At 35.6% G+C, this 21654-nt stretch overlaps 1 protein-coding gene and 1 pseudogene across 2 annotated transcripts; both read right to left on the reverse strand.

The window, feature by feature from the left end:
- Positions 1 to 1084: 1084 nt before the first annotated feature.
- On the reverse strand, positions 1085 to 2089 carry LOC150036346 (uncharacterized; annotated as a pseudogene).
- Positions 2090 to 5537: 3448 nt separating this feature from the next.
- On the reverse strand, positions 5538 to 9613 carry LOC120077827 (ATP-dependent zinc metalloprotease FTSH 2, chloroplastic). 2 transcript variants are annotated; one of them, XM_039031888.2, is made up of 5 exons: positions 9247 to 9613; positions 7506 to 8701; positions 7074 to 7387; positions 6215 to 6455; positions 5538 to 6094 (listed from the first exon to the last, which is right to left on the reverse strand). In XM_039031888.2, exons 2-5 carry the CDS (start codon positions 8697 to 8699, stop codon positions 5750 to 5752), a joined length of 2094 nt encoding a protein of 697 aa, XP_038887816.1. In that variant the 5' UTR covers positions 8700 to 8701; positions 9247 to 9613; the 3' UTR covers positions 5538 to 5749. The 2 variants fall into 2 exon arrangements, with proteins under 2 accessions (XP_038887816.1, XP_038887817.1); XM_039031889.2 differs by having other exon boundaries at positions 9255 to 9586.
- Positions 9614 to 21654: the final 12041 nt, after the last annotated feature.

A 21654-nucleotide genomic window follows, 5' to 3' on the forward strand; every position in this document is an offset into this window, starting at 1 on the left:
CGCCCGAACTCCAGCTCATACTTCTCCTTTTGCCACGATGCAAGTCTACCCATGTGTGTGCTCTGCATTTCAACAGTCGATCTCATGACGTCGATCATTTCAGCTTGGAATGATGGCCTTTTCCTCTTACTACCTCGAGATGACTCGGCAGATACACTCGTTCTACCTGTAGATTTCTTGCTGGTTCTTCATCTATTTCATCTTGATTTAATGGTGATTCTGTCTGGGGAACCTCAGGTGTGTGATAGTCCTGTGATCCAAGTCGAATGTCATCTTCAAACTCTCTGAGTGCATTCGTCGCATCACGTATGGGTCCTCACTTGATTGCCCTACTGCTCTGTCTTTCCCAAATACGGTGGAGAGAGCATCGTAATATGGGAATGGCTTGTTCCACATCCCCTTCGCATTGGGATGACTCTGCATTGATACACATATACATTATTAATATTTATATTATAACACGTACCCGTACATTTTTTTTCTAAAATCTTACCCAAACCCAAAGATCGAAAATCTCCCTCTCAACCTGGACACATTTGAACTCCTCGTTCCAGCCGAACCTCGACTAACTTAACATCTCTGATACTGCATTGTATTGTTTCTTTAGACTCCTCACCTTACACTTAATGGTGTTCTGATTCAGTGCACACCCAGGCACTTTCTCATGCAGAATTCGCTCCAAGTGTTGTAGGTATCCTGGTCGAAACGTCCCATTGTCGGACCTCCAACCGGTCTCCACCAAATAATATAGAGCTTCCACCAACTTAGTGTCCTCCACCTTCGACCATACGTTTTTAGACCTCTTACCATTACCTATCATTATGCTGCATGCATACGTTTTTTGATGAAAAGATTCTGTAAATGAAACACATGCATAAACAAAGGATAAACTGTTGAAATTATATGTTCCAATTTAACTTGTTCACACCGAGTCTTGGCACAAAACATTTTCACGACATACTTGGAATGTTCCATAATTAAATTCCATTCAGTAGTAAAAGAAAAGTAAGCAAAGAACTTTGAATAATCAGGCTCTTTGCTATTGAGTAAACATTTCGACCACTAAGTCATCCCTGAACTTGGTTCATTCCTTCGATGATTCAACAAATTCAATATGATCTCCATCAAGACCAACTGATGCAGAATTCTCCTCATCGGGCACGTCAAGCATTGCACCGATTCCCATCTCCATTGTGATCAAGTTGTGAATAAGGCAACATGCAGTTATTGTTCGACATTGGACTTGTATTGGGTAGAATGATTTTCCCCTAAGAATAGCCCACCACCCCTTTAACAACCCAAACACTCACTCGATAACATTCCTTGTTGAAGAATGTTTCATGTTGAAAAATTCTCTTGCAGTTGTCGGTGCGTTTCCTGCTCCATGCCAACCGGAGAGATGGTATCGTTCCCCTCTGTACGGTGCCAAGAATCCTTCAGCGTTGGGTTATCCAGCATCATGTAGGTAATAGTATCCTATACACGTTTCGAAATATCATGCATATGTGTTGTGGCATGTACGCATGTCTAAATAACGTATACGGTTATTATAATACTCTTTGGAACCCTCAATCCATACGGTCGCGAAACTGCATCCCTAAGAACCCTTGAATTGGCTACAGACCCTTCACACCCTGGCAAAACAAAGACGAACTCCCCATTTTGATCACACACCGCAAGAACGTTTGTGGCAATCTCTCCCTTTCTCGTCCTATATCGAGGTCGATCGACGACACTAACATTCACTTTAATGTATGTGTCATCTAGCGCACCTAGACAATTTTATTTCTCTCAAGTGATCAGAATGAATTTGAAAAAAAAAAAAAAAATCTATCTTTGCATGCATATTTATGACATATTCATATAAAAAATTGAGTACTTTTTGTACCTGAAACCACTTCCATCTTCCATCGGTGTATGTATTTATGATCGGTTCTGGTTTTCTTAACAAAACAGTGTGAAGTTGTAAGACTGCCCTAAGAACTGTGTTGAAATATCTCAAAACTGTATCACCAGACCTCGAAAATTTTTTGCGTACCACTCGATTCTTGACATCGTGTGTAAGAATGTGTAGGAATATCACAGCCATCTCTTCGACGTCCATACATCTTGTTGGTTCCAAACAACCAGTCGATCGTAGCATATTACATAGAATCATAAAGGTACGTCTATCCATTCAGGTGCTTTCAAGACATGCCAAGTCACTCTCGTAAATTAAGCGAAAGAAGGTCAACGGCCTAATGTAGTGCCTAGCATATGTCGGTTGTCTCTCCATCCTTCGGTAGTTGTTCAATAACGTGGTTAGTGTTATGAACAACTGTATGCAAAATAATTCTCATGATCGAAAAGAGGTCTTCAACAGTATCCATCTTTATAGGGAAAGGGATACACAAGTTGTTCCTGAAAGGGTAAGGTATTTGGCGGATTATGTTTCATGATTAAGAAAGAATAGCAAACGATGTCAAGCGTCGGTATTGGGCATATTGGGTTATAGTTTAGATTTATGGTGTTATTTCCCAATGTACCTATAATAATCTAAAAATACATGTTTTCAAGGGCTTAGTGGGTTTTTTCCTTGAGGATATTTTAGTTAAGTCCTAGTGGGTTCTCTTTTTTTTTTTCTCTCTCTCTCTTTCTTATTCTTCTTATTTTTTTTCCTAGATTGGTTTATGAACAATTTGTATCAACTTCTAAAAACTTGTCATACTACTAGTTCCTAGGACAACAAATTTTCACCGAAAGATGTGTTAAAACGATATATATAGAAAAAAAAAATATATGTATTTTTCCATACTTTCAAAACTTGGTGAACTGATTGTATGAATATTGGTGTGTAATATTTTTTTAATTCTTATGTCACCGATTAGAAACTATATTTTTCAAAAATTAAACATTGGTTATAATATTAATACCATCGTTTCATTACAATTACATAATTAAAAAAAAAATCAATTTTGATTGTGAAACGATAGTAAGACATACTAAAATTAATCCTGAAACTAGCTTGATAATAACATACCAAAATATATAGAATATGTTCTTATTGAAGCTGAAAAAAAAGAATTGAAATGAACGTATTATTAGATAAAAAAAAGTACATAATTGTACTATTTCACCCATAATTCATCAAAAATTTGAGAAGTATTAGACTAAAAAATATAATGTCGCCAACCATTAATAAAAAAATTTGTGAACTAGTATTCCCAGAAAAATGTGACCAAGAATTAACAAATAACATATTTCCATAAAAAAAAAAATAAGTCCTAAAAAAATGGAGATACTTTGAACCTCAAAATAACAAATCTCCTCAAACTAATTAGGAATGATTTTGTGCAATTAGTTTGGACCCTACAAGAAACACAAAATAATGATAGTTAGATTAGAAATAAAGTAAAATAAATTGAACTAAAGAGTAACCAATAAAAAAAATAAATTGAATTAAGGAGTAATAAAAAAATAAATTGAATAAGGAAATATAAAAAGTATTAGTGGGAAGTCATCTATAAATAGAAGAGGGAGAAATAAGTGGTTGTTGGAGAGAGTTGGGTGCATTGTAGAAAGAAGTGGTTGTTGGAGAGAGTTTGATGCATTTATTAAAGAGTGAAATTAATTTAACCTCATTAATTAAAGAGCGAAATTAATTTGAATGTTAGTTGAAAGTAAGTAGCAGCCACGTTGGTAGTAAAGTTAAGTAAATACAAATACTAAAAAACAATGAACCAAATATGACAAATATGGCAGTAGAATGAACCAAGTCAATGAACCAAATATGACTAGAATGAACCAACAAAAATGATAGTAGAATGAATTTGAACATATAAGATAAGATCGGTCCTTGGAAGAATCCAACAAAAACAATGAACCAAATCATCATATCAAATTTTTGTAAAACTAAAAAGTAAGCTATGAATTGGAAAAAAATATTTATGTAATATAACACAAAAACTCTATTAAATTAGCTACCAAATTTGAAATGAAAATCAGATTAGGATGAGCGAGATCATCCTCATGAGCGAGATCCTCATGAGTGAGATCAAGCATTTCTTTAACAAACTTTTTTCTTAACGATGTTCACCTTACCAGCGAGTTTCAGCCCACATTTCTAGCGATATTCCCTTCTAGAGCGAGATCCTCATCATAAAATTAGCGAGATTTTCCTCTAAAGCGAGATCCTTATCACAAAATTAGAGAGATTTCACTTGTCGAGGGTTGAAGTTTCGACTTATATATGTTAAAACTTCAACCTTCGACAACCCTTTATACATATTGTTTCCAAGTTTTTCTTTGTTTGTCGAGTTCTCAACATTCGATTAATGTTCGACCTATGTATGTTGAAACTTCAACCTTCGACAACCCTAATATACATGTTGTTTCCAAGTTTTTCTTTGTTTGTTGAGTTCTCAACGTTCGACCTCTATATTAATTGAATCCTCAACCCTCGACTTCTAGCAAAACAACAATATTTCTCTAATAAGTTTCAAAACAACCTTATTTCCCTAATAAGTTTTGAAAACAACCATATTAATATAAAAGGTCATAGTTTTGAGGGATAAAAAAGGAGAGTTTTGAGTGGGTAAAAAAGGGTTTTAATAACCCATAGGTTTTCTTTATGGACTTAACAAACATGGGTAATAAATACCCACCCAACTCAATAACTCATACCCATTTATCAAACACTTCCTTACTTCTTTGTAAAATATATATATATAACTAGTTTAAAAATATATGTGTTAACCAATTGAGATATGTTTCATTAATTAGAAGTGAAAAGTAGTTGAGTAATTTTTTAAAATTTTATTTTGTATCTTGTGAATTTTCAACGAATTCGAAAATATTTAAATTAATTATCAATTAAATATAAAAATAAATTTTGTGTCTAATGCTTAATCGAATTTCAAACTTTCAATTCTGTTTCCAATAAAATTTTATAAAATTCAAAAATTCAAAAACTAAATTTAGGTTAAATTATAAATTTGGTCTTTACGTTTAGGAGAAAGTTATAATTTTGTACTTATGATTTTAAAAGTTAAAATTAATCCATATAATTTAGTAAAACCTCATAAATAGTTTCTAATGCTATGATTTGATAAATGTTTCGTAAATAATTCCCTTACATTAGGGACTATTTATGAGATTTTATCAAACTAGAAGGATTAAATTTTAATATTTTCTAAAACCATAGAGATCTAATTTATAATTTATCACTATTTATAATTTTGACTAGTAGAATGAAACTAACCAAACCAAAAAGGAAATTAAAGGGTAATAGCAATAAGTAGTATTTTTAGACTAATCATTAAGTGTATAAGAACATTTCTAAAGAATTGCAAATATAACAAAATTTATCCAGAATAAACTCTATCCCGCTGAAACTAAATATTGTTATTTCTACCTATTCTTTTGAAATATGTTATTATTATGCTTACAATTGTTCTAAAGTTGAAAGAACCAATAAAAACGAACAAAATCTTTCAAACCAAGCCAACTATCGACGTTGCTTCGATCCCGACTCACTTGACCCTTTATCACAATTTAAATTTCCTGGTCATAACATGCGACTTAGCTGGCCATTTACTATAACAAGTTCAGCAAGGGAAAACACCAAGGCGAGAAATTACAAATCCACAGATGTTTTCAAGAGATCAAATGACTATTTAAACCCTCTTAATTACATGTGACCGAAGACTATAGTACACTTCAATACGTACAAATACTTGTCAATTGTAATTACAGTATGTTCTAAAGCTGTTTAAACAGCAACTGGTGTAGATGCTGCTGCTGGAGCAACCCTGTTTTCAACTGGGATTTCTACAAATTCCGAAAGAATCGCCCGGAATTCGTCACCTGTTATTGTTTCCTTCTCAAGTAGGACCTCAACAATCTTGTCCATGGCTTCACGGTTGTTCCTAATGTGAGCCAATGCAATTTCATAGGCTTCGTCGGATATTCTCTTGATGGCAGCATCGATGTCCTCGGCAAGTTTTTCGGACATGGAGTTCCTAGCCATCATTCTCATGATAACATCAGCACTCTGAGCTGCAGAGTCCATGAGAGACCATGGACCTATTTCAGACATCCCAAATGTTACAACCATCTGCAAACAAACCAAGCAAAGGCATAGTGTTCATTACACTTTTCAATGGAGCAGACAGTATTAAGAAATGGTTTGAACAAAATAATGAGTAGTTAACATGGTGAATGGGTTTAAACTTGCCTGTTTGGCTAACCCAGTGATTTGTTGCAGGTCACCTGCTGCACCTGTTGTCACCTCTGGCTCACCAAAGATCACTTCCTCAGCTGCCCTGCCACCTAGTCCACCGACGATTCTAGCAAAGAGTTGCTGCTTGGAGATCAAGGTTGGATCATCGGAAGGAATAAACCAGGTAAGACCACGAGCCTGACCACGTGGAACTAAGGTCACCTTTTGAACAGGATCATGTCCAGGAGTCAAAGTACTACATGGAAGATGTGATAAAAGTTTAAGCAACTTCTTTTTAAACCATCTTTCATTGAAGAACGTGAAATAGGTGAAGGGAAAAGAAATTGAGCGGGGGGGCGAAGACAAATGGGGTGGAGTATAGTTCTGCAAGAAATGCGAGCATCAACTGGTTGGGAACTCAGAACAGATTATTAGAGCCACAGTCTTGCTTTAAAAAAACATGTCTATATATTAAGAGTCGTCAAATGGTGAGGATACTGAATTATAATATGAATTATGTTAATTAACATGCAGAGCAGTAAGAATATGTATTCAAAACTTGTTAAACCCTAGTTAAGATATATATATATGGTGTGTGTGTGAGCCCTATCAAACTGGCTGTCCGCTGCAAACCCTTTTAGGGTATCTGGTAATAAAGCTGTTATACCTTATAGAACTCTATTCGGCTGTTTAAAACGTATACGAAAGCTCAAATAAAACTCTGGACAGGTTAGTACGAGTCACAGTTTGAGATATTGATTTTCATCAAAATAGTGTGTAACTTGGAGTCGAGCAGATAAATTAGATGAAAGAGCATACTCAATGATATTGTTACAAATGAAGGATTATGCAATTTATACAACAGATAACGTACCCACAAATGGCGTGCCCAACTTCATGATATGCCACAAGGCTTTTGCTCTTCCCATCAGTCATTACTGTTCCTTCCATACCAGCCACAATCCGATCAATCGAGTCGTCAATCTCTTTAGATGAAATAGCAGTCTTACCACGCCGTCCAGCCAATATGGCAGCCTCATTCAAGAGGTTTGCAAGATCAGCCCCACTAAAACCAGGTGTTCTCATGGCTATAACATCGAGAGAAACATCATTATCAAACTTCTTGTTATTAGCATGAACCTTTAAAATTTCTGTCCTCCCCTTCACGTCAGGGACATCAACAGTGACCTGCATGCATTAGAGTACAATACTCAGAACTCAGAAGTCTTTTCTTCTGCTAGGCACCAACTCAAACACAGATCTTTAATAATAGAAAATTGCCTGTCAATAATGAAATAATTCTCACCTGTCTATCGAAACGTCCAGGCCTCAACAAAGCAGAGTCAAGAATGTCTGCCCTGTTTGTGGCAGCAATTACAATAATCCCAGTGTTTCCCTCAAACCCATCCATTTCAGTTAGTAGCTGGTTAAGTGTTTGTTCTCGTTCGTCATTCCCACCACCAATTCCAGTGCCTCTTTGACGTCCAACAGCATCAATTTCATCAACAAACACAATGCAAGGTGCATTTTCCTTGGCCTTCTTGAAGAGATCACGAACTCGAGAAGCACCAATACCAACAAACATCTCAACAAACTCAGAACCCGAAATGGAGAAAAACGGGACACCTGCTTCACCAGCAATAGCCTTGGCTAGCAATGTCTTCCCAGTTCCTGGAGGACCAACAAGAAGAACACCTTTAGGAATGCGAGCTCCAACAGCAGTGAACCTCTCGGGCTTCTTAAGAAACTCGACCACCTCCATGAAATCCTGCTTGGCTTCATCTACTCCAGCAACGTCATCAAAAGTCACACCAGTGTTTGGTTCCATTTGGAACTTTGCCTTAGATTGACCAAATGCAAGAGGGAACCCAGGGCCTCCAGGACCACCCATCCCTCCAGATGAACGCCTCGATAGTAGAAATAGCCCTCCAATCAAAATTAGTGGGAAGGCTAGATTCCCAATTAAGTTGAATAACAAAGAGCCAGAATCCTCTTGAGCATTATGTGCAGCAAAGTCAATGTTTTTCTCCCTAAACTTCTGAAGAAGCTCCTGGCTAAGTCCTGGAAGCTGTACACGAACACGCTGCACCCGATTGCCCAATTCAGGGGAAACGGCCTCAACAATTGCTATAGTTCCATTTTCAAATAGATCAACTTTCTTCACTCTATCCTTGTCCAGATACTCCAAAAACCTAGAATAAGACATCCTAGATGAAGATACCCCTTGTTCATCAGCATTGGCCCTCCCACTTCCTAACAAAGCGGATGTACCAACTCCAACATTTCCAAGCAATAACTTTAGGAAGTCTCTTCTTCCTTCATTCTCCCTTGGTTCAAGAGATGCCTTTACCACACCGGCTTTAGCCCTTTTACCCAATGACTGGAGGCTTGTTGAAGGGACTAATCGCCTGCTATGCAAAAACTTGCGTAGATTTGATTTGGAACAGTGGGTGGACATACCGTTTCCCACAAGACATGCAGATGCAGAAGAGGCAGCCATATCTGAAGATACGGAAAAGACAGCAACATATTATAAAACCAAAACAAAGATGTTTGATTAAAACTTCACATACTCTAGCTCATGGCTATTTCCCCACACCGAGCCATTCACAAACCGAACAATAAATGAATTAATCAATAAAATCGCATCTCCAGGGCTAATTATCAAAGATCATGAAAGACAATGATGCAAATATGATATAAACTAGAAGCAGCTAGAATAGAGACTGCATCTTCAAGCAATTATTTCTACAAGCTAGAACAGCTCATTAGCTGTAAAATCAAGGGACTAACATAGAACCCAACTCTTCAACCACGGTACAGATACATAGCAACCATAACTTCCAGTTAGAATCTCAAACACTCCTAGTAGATAGCATTTCGATCAATACAGTCATTTCAATATGAATGCCAGAAAATTGAGTCGGAAAATTACTTCAGCAACTGTTAATCACCAACTAGGCATCGGAAGAAATTACGAAAACTTTCGGCTCAAGAGAGAACATGGGAAAACCATTAAAGGACCAAATTGAAGAAGAGAAGCATACCTTACTACCTTTCACAGAGCAGGATTGTGGGGAAAATGGATAGTAGTAGCCAATTAGTATGAGGGATTCAATGAAATGGCGGGCTCTGAGATTGAATGGCGGAGGGCAGAGAGGATTCAACGACGGAAGATGAGGCCGGAGTTCTTAAAGAGAACGGATGTGGTTTGGGAAATGAATACGTGCACTTCTCTTTGTGGTTGCTTTGTCGCCGTTCACTTGCCGATATTTTTTTGGTTTTGGGTTTTTTTTTTTTTCCACTTCCCAATTGCAAATTAAAAAATATGACTTAGGAGTGCAACAAAAAAACCAAAAAACAAACGGATCCACTTATTTGGTTTTACTTTTTAGAATAAAATTAGACATCTTTGATTTGTATAGAAAAAAAGCCAAAATAAATATTAGTTTGGATCAATTTTTTTTATTAAAAAATAAATCAAAATCAAATTGAACCAATGGTACATTTATATCCTTATGAAGGAACTCTGAATAGAGATCCAATGAGCGGAAGCAGATCGTTCCAAGTTCCATTGAGAAATAACACAAAACATTATAGTCTACAAGAACAGATTATGCATAAATAATAAATTATAGCATGCTTCATTAAATGAACAGACAATGGATAGAGTATGCAAACCTTTAAAGAACTTTTCTTCAAGTATCCCTCGATCGTTCAGCAACACTTTCAACAGCACGAACTCGAACGCAACGATCAGAACTCGATCTCAACAAACGACTGGATGAACCTCGATCAAAATCGAGTTCAACTCGATCCTCGACCCTCGAACGAAAATAAAACACCACCACAAGAGTTATCTTGGTATTCTCAGTGTGAAAATCCAAGAGTTGTGGGCTCTATGTGATTTTGGAAAGAGGAATGAAGGAGATAGACGATCGAGTAAGTGGGAGATGGATGAAGTCTATCGTATAGACTAGATACTCGATCGTCTAGTAAGAAGAAGTCTATCGTATAGACTTGCTACTCGATCGTGTAATACCGAGTAACTATCGTATAGTAAACTCGATACTTAATCGTTTAGGTTGTGAGACACTATCGTTTAGTAAATCGCTTTTACTCGATAGGTAATTCTTTTGTCAAACGACACAAAAAATGAATAATCCTCTAAATTTGGAAAACCATTTTCCTTTTATCTCACAGTTACCATAACCGTGTATAACCTCTCACTCAAGTTGGTTATTAAAGAAAAAGATTAAATAATTATCATATAATTAATATATTATAAATAAATATGATAACCAACTTATCATATTATATTTATAACCTATAGTTTTAATATTTCGTCATATGAAACATATAAACCATAGTTCTTTTTCTTTTGTATGGTATTTAATATAAATCATATTTATATTAATTTCTCCAATTAATAATGTATCAAATACATCATATCAATTATATCACATATAATTGAATCAATTTAATTATATCATATATACTCAAATTTCCTCTTGTTAATTTGAACACTTCAAGTTAACCCAAAATCTGATTCTCAACTTGAACCCATTGAGCTACCAAGGGGATCTTATGGACCTGTAGCTTGAAGCTCCAATGGTACGTAAATAATTGACTAAACTCTTTAATCACGAGATCCACCATCCGCTAACTGTTGGTCACTCCACTAAAGACCGACAGTTGCATTCTTCGCACTATAGATATATTTCTGTGTCCATTGAATATAACCAATCAACAATGGATGACCCTTCACAAATTGCTCATAAGTACAGCTGAGTCAATTTACCGTTTTGCCCCTGTAGTTATATGTAACTCCTTAAGTACCACTGATTCCTTTAATGAACAATAAATCATAGTCCTACTATGACAAAGTCCTTTCTTCCCAAGAGAGGGTGTGGCCACTATGTTCAAGACCCGGAATTAGCTCTTAAGGGAGCAATTTATCTACTTACCCCCTGCTTTGGGGAATGGAATGAGTGAATTCTGTCTTGTGTAGCTAAGTTCCCAACTCCCTAATCAGACGAATCCCCAAAATGGTAGGCTTGTTGAGTTGGCAATCTGGCCATTCTCACCCATACAAATCAAAGGACTACCCTCATGAGCAGGAGTTCCCAACTCACTCAGGATTGAGGTCATGTCACCAATGGTCATCCTAGTGAAATGTAAGTCTCAATTATCAACGGTGTTATATAAAGAGACTAATCATCTCCTGGTCTGTTCTTATATAAACTCTTTGTATAGGATACCCCCGCTCGCATGTCTTCACATGAATAGTTAGGATCAGACAATTTGTAGCACTTTACAATACTTATAACATCTACAAAGTGGACCATATCCGTAGTGTCACCAGGATAAGGTATCCCTTATTTATCCTTATATTACATACCATTTAGGTTATTACATAAGGCATGATTCACTTGTATGTCTCCACATATATGCTTAAGTTACATAAAATAACTTTGAATCTTAGTTTATTGGATTGACTAAATGCTTATAAAATAACACTTATTTTATTAATAACAATATGTTTACATGGTATTTACAAACTATGAGATTACCATGAGAATTGGGACACCAATCCCAACACCTTAAAAATCAATTTTAATATTAGATATTTTTTAGTATTTTAATTATTATGGTACATATATATTTGTTGTTTAGAAAAAAAATACCAATCATTATGAAACATGTATATTTTTTCATTTAGAAAAGTGTCAAGATAAAACAAAAATGTCCAAATTGTGGAATTAAAAATAAAAATTTGGAAGAAGAAAAATAAAATATAAAAATCGAGAACCAAACTGATAATAATCAAACCAAATAAAAACTAATCAATTGGTGTTGCTATTTATTGGATATTGATTTAGATTCTTTCTTGGGTTGTTTTTAAATATAGAAAAATAAATCAAGATATTTACAAAATATAGCAAAATTTTTAAATTATCAATGGTTGATGCTGATAGACTTCTATCAGTATCTATCAGAGATATTGATAGACACTAATAGAAGTCTATTAGTGTCTATCATTGATAGTTCTAAAATTTTGTTATGTCTTGTAAATATTTTCAACAGTTTTACCATTTGAAATAATTTCCCTTCTTTCTTTATAAAATCGATTGGATTGGTTCCAAAATCGACAAAACTGAACTAACTATCATACTAGACTCACATATTTGTACAACTTTTCTTTAGTCTAATTTTTCAACTATTTAGTTTTGAAAATAAGTCATTTTGGAAAAAAAAATCGAAGTCTTTAACAATCACTCGAAATAATTTTTCACTATCAAAGTGTATTTTAAACAATTTTTATTAAAATAGTTTAAATAAAATTGACTTTTTTTAAGAAAAAACTATTTTTTAGTCAATCCAAACATGCATTAAATGTCTAATCACAAATTGACACAAGACAAACTTCTATTTTCTAAAAGAAATATATTTTTTATATATGTACTTTTTTTCCCCTTTATAAGGATGCATGGAGATAGGTTGCATGTGTTAGGGTTGACATTCAACAAACGGAAGCAGTTAGGATCTTTAGCACTCTAACTACATTAATTTTAGAGATTAAGCATGCATGTTTATAAAAACAGAAAATAGGGTTTATAGAGAACAACCTTTGAAGAACTCTTCAATTGCTCCAATCTCTAGCTGATTTCTCCTCTACAATAGGTTGTAGACTACCATAAGAGTCTTCCCTACTATTTTTAGTCTTAGATTGAATTGTAGGATCCAACATAAGAAGAAATTTAAGGGAATTTGGAGAGAACTTCAAGTTTTTGGTGTCTAAGCTTGAGAGAACTATTTCTCTGAAGGAAATCGAACATGAAGATTTCCATGAGCAGTGGAATGATCATTCCAAATTTCATTCGAAATTGAACACTAACAATTATAGTCCATAAATGGAAACAAACTGGTCATGCAACACACGAAATTACAACATGTTTTTATAAGAGGTCAAGGGAAAGATTACACATACCTTTGAAGACTCATCTTCAAACTCCCTTGATCACGAACGCTCGTTCAATCTCCAAGACTGCAACACATGAACGCTTGAACACTACAACTGCAACATAGTACGATCAATCAGTAACCACCACACAAACACCGTGAACTCAACGAACAGCCTCGAGAACCTCGACCTCAGTCGAGTTGAGCACGACACCACCACAATGGCTACCTTGGTATTTTTGGTGTGAGAACCCAGAAGTGTGGGCTCTGTGTGGACTTGGTTAGAGGAACGAGACTGAAGGAATAACAATCATGTAAACGATTGAGCAAGTAGGAGATGACAAAAGTCTATCATATAGACGATGCCTAATCGTTTAACAAATGTTCCATGATTGTTTAGCAAATGCTCCGCAATCATTTAGTTAATGCCCAGCTGAGTGAACTATTGTGTAGTATCACTCCACGATCGTTTAGTCTCTCTTCAGCTATCGTTTAGTGAATCCTGTTCACTTGACAGCCTTTCCGTGAGTTTTCTTTCCAAGAATAGAAACTCTTTATCAAATCTCAATTATTCTAGGAAAATATTTTTCCTTTTATCTCATGGTTACCATGAAACCACCAATAACCTCCCACTGGATTAATTATTAGAGAAAAAGATATAATTATCCAATAATTAATATTATTATAAATATATATGATAACCAACTTACCATATTATATTTATAACCTATAGTTTTAATATTTCATCTCAGGAAACATATAAACCATAATTCTTTTTCTATTTCATGTTACTTAATGTAAATCTCGTTTACATTAATCCTCCACTCGATGTATCTCATACATTACACCGATCATATCATATATAATCGAATTTCCTCTTGTCAATTTGAACATTTCAAATCAACGCCAAGAACTGATTCTCAACTTGAATCCATTGAGCTAGCAAGGGGACTTTATCAACCTGTAGCTCGAAGCTCCAACGGTACGTGAATAACTGACTAAAATCTTTAGTCACAGAATCCACCATCCCTTAAATGCCAGACACTCCACTAAAGATCGAAAGTTGAACTCTCCTTACTATAGATATATTATGTGTCCATATCAACCAATCAACAGCGCGATAACCCTTCACAGATCGCTTATAAGTACAGCTGGGCCAATAACCGTTATCCCCCGTAGTTACATCTAACTCCTTAAGTACCACTGATCCTCTAATGAATATAAGTCATAGTTCTATTATGGCTGAGTCCTCTCTTTCAAAGAAAAGTTGTGGCCACTATGTTCAAGACCCAGAATCAGCCCTTAAAGGAGCAATCTATCTACTTACCCCTACTTCAGGGAATAAGTGAATTCCATCTTGTGTAACTGAGTTTTCAGCTCCCAAATCAGACAAATCCCCAAAAAGGTAGACATGTTGAGTTGGCAATCTAGCCACTCTCACCCATACTAATCAAAGAACCGCCCTCAAAGGTAAGAGTTCCCAAAACACTCAGGATTGAGGTCATGTCACCTATGGACGTTTAGGTGAGATGTAAGTCTCAAGTATCAATAGCGTTACATACAAAGACTAGTCATCTCGTGATCCGGTCTTATACAAACTCTTTGTATAGGACACCCTCGTTCGCATGTCTCCATGTGAATGGTCAGGATCGACCATCTGTAGTAGTTCACAACACTTACAAACCTCTACAAAGCGGGTCATATCTGTAGTGTCACCAGGATCAGGTATCCCTCCTTAATCATTATACTTCAGACCTATTTCGGTTATTACTTAAGGCATGATCCACTTGTATATCTCATATACATGCTTAAGTTTACATAATAACCATGGAACTTTGTTTATTGGATATGAGTAAATGCCAAATAAAATAACTCCTATTTTATTCATAACAATGTGTATAGATTACAAACTATGAGACTCCGAAAGAATTAGGACACCAATCCCAACATTCTCATCAAGATTGCAGAATTGCATTAGCCTTTTCAGCAAATTAATTCTTCATTTTCATAGAAGAACAATGTGCAATCAGATTGCACAACAAAGTGACACCAAACCATCAAAGATTCAGTGGAATTGTAGGTGCAGGAAGTGAGAAAAACCCACTTCGTCTAATTTTCATTTTTAAATTTTTTTTAATAAAATTCTTATTAAATTTTGAAATTTCAAAATTCAAAAAATGAAAAAAAAACAATTTTATAAAATATTAATTCAATAATTAATATTTAAATAAAATTAATTCTAATAATTAATTTTAAATAAAATAATTTTATATAATTAATTAAATAATTTAATTAATTTAATATTAAATATTAAATTAATATGTAACACCTATTTCATAACATAAATCTCTATTTATGTAATTAATATTTAAATCATATTTAAATATTTTTCAATTATTTAATTTCGTTTAATTCTATAATTAAACGTTTAATTATATCAAGTTTAATAATTCCCGTAATTCAAATTTGATCGTTTCAAATTCTCTCATCACACTATTCTAAGGTTTAATCCATTTGTGAGCTAGTAAGGGGACTTAATGGACCTACAGATCACGAGCTCCAACGATTCAAGATTAATTGGCTAAACTTTTTTAACCGAATTTAATCAACATCCGTTAACTACCAAATCACTCCACTAAAGCCCAGTAGCTACACTCTTCTTATAGATTTAACCATGTTCAGTAAGTCGGTCCTTCATAGATTGTTCGTATTTACAGTTGGGTCAAAATTACCGTTTTACCCCTATAATACATCTTGTTCCTTAAGTCTCCACTAATCCACTAATGAACAATTGATTTATGGTCCTACCAATAAACCGAGTCTCTCTCAATCGTAGAGAAGGCACGACCCCTTGTTAAAAACTAGGAGTCAGTGCTCAAGGGAATAACCTATCTAATATCTCTAAAGCGGGTAGGAATTGAAGGAACTCTTATACAAGAGTACCTCTGAACATAAACAGATCTTTCCAAAAGCATTGTGACAAAATTACCACATTTACATTCAAAACTACGGATATGCATCAAACTACTAAATTACCGACATGCTTAGAGATAAATAAACAAGAGAACGAGTAAACTTACCAGTTGAAGACTCTCTTCACTTGAAATCTCGCTCTCTTCACGAACGGACTCCTCGTGCTCTCACTAGAACAACAAACTTTCATTCAGCAACACCCAATCGTCTACCACAAACGAACTCCACACGAATAGACGAAGAAGATAGGGACGACACCACCATTTGGATCCCTCAGTATTCTCGGAGTGAGAATCCAAAGAGTGGGCTCTGTTTGGATTTGGTAGAGGAGAAGAGGAAAATAGATCGTATACAACGATCAAGCAAGTGGGAGAAGGCAACGTCTATCGTATAGACAAGATGCTTGATCATTTAGGCGAAGTACATGATCATGTAGGAAAAGTAAACGATCATCTATACAATCGTTTAGTAAAAGCTCGGCGCTGATCGTTTAGGAAAAGGTAAGCGATCGTCTAGTAGGAAGCGTGTGCGTGTAAGCGATCATTTAGTAAACACAAGCTATCGTATAAGCTCTGACTTACTAAGCGATAGAAAGCCAAACACACCGTGAGCAATTAACCATTTTCTTATGCCAAATGAAAAAAAAAATTCATTTTATTCTTCAGTTACGAAAACCGAATGGAACTTACCACTAATGTACAATTGCGGAGAAAACAACGACCAATTATCCCATAACTGTCCAATTAATAAATAATAAATATAATCATATTATGTTTATTAACCTATAGTTTAAGATCATATATCAACCATAGTGTTTTATCCTCCACTATATATAAATCACATTTATATCTAATTTCCTCCAATTAATGTATCTCATACATAAAGTCAATCATATCATATATAATTAACTAGTTTGATCATATCATATATAATTGAGCTCCCTCTTGTCAATTTAAACATTTCAAACTGATCCAAAAACTGATTCCCAACTTGAATCCAAGCTACCAAAGGGGCCTTATAGACCTATGGCTCGTAGCTTCAATGATACGTGAATAGTTAACTAAACTCTTTAGCCACGAGATCCACCATTCGTTAACTACTAGGCATTCCACTAAAGACCAACAACTGAACTCGCCTTACCACAGATATATTTTTGTGTCCATCGAATATAATCAATCATCAGTAAGATAACCTTTCATAAATGTTCGTAAGTACAGTTGGGCCAATTTATCGTTTTGCCCCTGTAGTTACATCTCACTCCTTAAGTACCATTGATCCCTCTCATGAACAATACAACATAGTCCTACTATGTGTGAACACTTCTCGGGACATGAGAAGGTGTATGGAGCCATATCATTCAAGCCCCAGGATCAGCCCTTAAGGAGCAATCTATCTACTTACCCTTGCATTAGGGAAGGAGTGAATTTCATCTTGTGTAACTAAGTTCTCAGCTCCCATATAAAAAGAATCCCCAAAGTGGTAGGTTTGAGTCGGCGACCTAGCCACTCATACCCATGCAAATCAAAGGACAGCCCTCAAAGGCAAGAGTTCCCAGCTTACTCAGGATTGAGGTCATGTTGCCTATGGTCATCTTAGTGAAGTGAAGTCTCTATCATGAACGACGTTATATAACGAGACGTTAACACTTCGTGGTCAGGTCTTATACAAACTCTTTGTATAGGACGTCCTCACTCACATGTCCCCACATGAATGATCAGGATCAAACCATTTGTAGCAAGTCACAACACTTGTAACTATTCCACAAAACGGGCTGCATTCGTAGCGTTACCAGGATAAGGTTTCCCTCTTATATCTATATACTACAAACTATTTTGGTTATCACTTAAGACATGATCCACTTGTATGTCACCACATACATGCTTAAGTTATATAATGACAACCAGGGATTTTAGTTTATTGGTTTGTGGTAAAGCAAATAAAACATCCAATGTGCAAAGTCAAGTAGTGAAGAAAATATCATATATTATACATCACAAGCGTTCGTATAAAATGTGTTTACAAACTACAGGACACGAGACTTTAGAGCATCATCCCCAACAGGAAGAATTTCATCTTTTAGAACTATGTACTCAACTATCTGTCCAATCTTACCCCTAAAATGGGAGGCTTTTTTAGCGGTAATGTTGAGCCGCTCTCACCCATGCAGATTAAAGAATAATCTTAAATATAGTAGTAAGCTCAAGATTGAGATCGAGTTATCTTAGGTCATCGAGTTGAAATAGGAAGTTTTAATAGTAAACGGTGTTATAAAGAAAAATGACTACTTCGTGGTCCAGTCTTATGCAAATGATGTCCCCACTCGAATGTCTCCACGTGAACGATTTCGGGGTCACGTCATTTGTATCAAATACGCGGGTCGTATCCATAGTGTCCCTAAGATAAGGTACCCAACCCTATCCTTATACTTATAGATCGTTTTAGCTATATACTCAAACTCGTTCCTCTTTTATGTCTCCACATAGAGTTCAAGTATTCATACTATAGCTAGGGGTTCATTAGTTTATTAGATTTAAGCTCTTATAAGTGTAATTCACATATCAATAACAACTTTATTGCAAATAGAATATGTTCAAAGATTACAAAACTGCAAGTTGTAGGACATATTGTTGGGATTTGTGTCCTAATTCTCCCGTAGCCTCGTTGTTTGTAATGATACATATTGTTTTATTAATAAAATAATTATTATTTCATTCTGGCATTTACTCATATCCAATAAAAAAAGCTCCATGATTATCTTATGTAAACTTAAGCATGTATATGTGATATACAAGTGGATCATGCCTTAAGTGATAACTTAAATAGGTCTGTAGTATAAGGATTAAGATGGGATACTTCATCCTGGTGACACTACGGATATGACCCGCTTTATAGAGGTTTGCAAGTGTTGTAAACTACTACAGATGGTGGATTTTAACCGTTCATGTAGAGACATGCAAGCGGGGTTGTCCTATACAAAGATTTGTATAAGATCGGGCCACGAGATGACTAGACTCTGTATATAACGCCATTGATACTAGAGACTTATATATCACCTAAACGACCATAGGTGACACGACCTTAATCCTAAGTGTTTTTGGAACTTCTATCTTTGAGGGCAGTCATTTGATTAGTATGGGTGAGAGTGGCCAGATTGCCAACTCAACATGCCTATCTTTTCGGGGACTTGTCTGATTTGGGAGCTGGGAACTTAATACAAAAGATGGAATTTACTCATTCCCCAAAGCAAGAGTAAGTAGAGAGATTGCTCCCTTAAGGGCTAATTCCAGGGCTTGAACATAGTGGCCACAACTTCTCTTTAGAATAGAAGACTCAGTCATAGTAGAACTATGACTTATGTTCATTAGAGGGATCAGTGGTACTTAAGGAGTTAGATGTAACTACAGAGGCATAACGATTATTGGCTGAGTTGTACATACGAGCGATCTGTGAAGGGTTGTCGCACTATTGATTGGTTAAGATGGACACATAATATATATGTGGTGAGGAGAGTTCAGTTGTCGGTCTTTAGTTAAGTGTCTGGCAGTTAACAGATAGTGGATCCCGTGACTAAAAAGTTTAGTTAGTTATTCACGTACCGTTGGAGCTTCGAGCTACAGGTCCATAAGGTACCCTTGGTAGCTCAATGGATTCAGTTGAGGATTAGTTTTTGGTGTTCATTTGAAATGTTCAAATTGACAAGAGGTATTTCGATTGTATATGATATGATTGGTATGGTGTATGAGATATATCTAGTGGAGCATTAATGTAAATGAAATTTACATTAAGTACCATGGAATAGAAAAAGAGTTATGGTTTATATGTTTCGTGAGATGAAATATTAAAACTATAGGTTATAAATATAGTATGGTAAGTTAGTTATCATTTATATTTATAATAATATTAATTATTGGATAATTAACTCTTTTTCTCTAATAACCAATTGAGTGGGAGGTTATTGGTGATTTCATGGTAACCGTGAGATAAAAAGAAAATTATTTTCCTAATAAAAAGAAAATTGTTTTTCTAATATTAGTGAAATCTCATGGTAACCGTGAGATTTCATGGTAACCGTTGCTTATGGAAATCCTCGTGTTCGATTTTCATCAATTGGTATCAGAGCTAAGTTGACACCGTGTTCATATACGTGTTCGATTTCCTTCAACACGTCTTATGGTCTCTATCATTGGTTCCCACTGTGAGATCATTATGTACTCCCTCGTGGCGCCCTGGGAGCGTCCCCCTTCAAATGGGTTTTGTGTAGTTAGTCAAGATCAAGGTGAACTCTAGAAATGGATAGGGTCACTTTAGGTTTTGTCCCAATCGGATTTTTTCCCTTCGGATTGGCTGCTTGGGGCGGATCTCTAGGGTTTAAAATGGCGGGTCACACTTATGGGAGATTGTTAAGTAAGTTAATGATCTCTTGACCAAATCAATGATGGTTAGTCGTTATAGGAGCAAGAGTTGTTCTGGTATTAATGACTGGTTGAGAACTTCTCAATTCAGAGGAGGGATAATTGACCTCCATTAGGCGGCTTTTATCTTAAACCTTTGAAGCGTCATTGCGAAACTAGATGTCACACGGGGTTCATATTAGTTTTGTTAAACCCTTATTGGATGTTGTTTGTTTTACAAAGGGTATTTGCTTAAAACCTAATGTAGGTCAATGTGCTTTTCTTTTCAGCAACTCGTTAGTATTTCTGTTTAGTGCTTTTAGTATGACCGACTACATACAATGGAGAGAATCGCGTAAAACGTATTTCGTGGCAAATGACCTCGAATTTTTCATGGTTGAGGAGTTTCCTCAAGTCCCGACCCTTGATGCACCGCAAAGTGTTCGCAATGCATATGAGGTGTGGATGAAGGCTAATTCATTGACCCGACTTCACATTTTGGCTAACATACCTGATGTTTTGGCCAAAAGGGTTGAGAACATGGCCATTTCATGCGAGATCATAGACTCATTGCAAGATATGTTTGAACATTAGTTCTTACTTTTTTAGCGTAAAGGGATAGATGACAAAACCAGTAGTGATAATTGTTCTGACACTAGTCCCACTACTCTCCAAAAGAGGAGAAAAGACAGTAAATCTGATTTATTGGTCTTGGAGATGTGTTTGGTAGAGTTTGATGATTCTGCCTGGATCCTAGATTCGGGTGATACCAATCATGTCAGTTCTTCTTACCAAGGATTCAGTTCTTGGTAAACGTTGTCACAGGAAGAGATGACTCTACGAGTCGGTACTGGTGAGGTTGTTTCAGTTGTTGCTGTAGGCAGGCTGAAGTTATTTGTTGACAAGAAATATTATCTGTTATTGGATAATGTTTTCATTGTTCCTCATATTAAAAGAAACTTAATTTCAGTTTCTTGTCTCATTGAACAATGATACATCGTCTCCTTTCCTGAGAATAAAGTGTTTATTTTCAAGAATGGAATGGAGATTGGTTATGGTTCAATGGAAAGTAGCTTATATGTACTAAGGTCGTTAGTAATAAAAGCCTTGTTTAATACTGAAATGTTC

Source organism: Benincasa hispida, chromosome 5 (assembly GCF_027475165.1).
Source record: "Benincasa hispida cultivar pf3 chromosome 5, pf3_genome.v1.1, whole genome shotgun sequence".
NCBI classification, from domain to species: Eukaryota; Viridiplantae; Streptophyta; class Magnoliopsida; order Cucurbitales; family Cucurbitaceae; genus Benincasa; species Benincasa hispida.

Coding starts and splice junctions, on each gene's coding strand:
- LOC120077827 (XM_039031888.2), bottom strand. CDS start 8,699: ATGGCTGCCTCTTCTGCATCTGCATGTCTTGTGGGAAACGGTATGTCC. Junction 6,456..7,073: donor GTTGGGCACGCCATTTGTGG/GTACGTTATCTG, acceptor TCTTCCATGTAG/TACTTTGACTCCTGGACATG. Junction 6,095..6,214: donor TCACTGGGTTAGCCAAACAG/GCAAGTTTAAAC, acceptor GTTTGTTTGCAG/ATGGTTGTAACATTTGGGAT.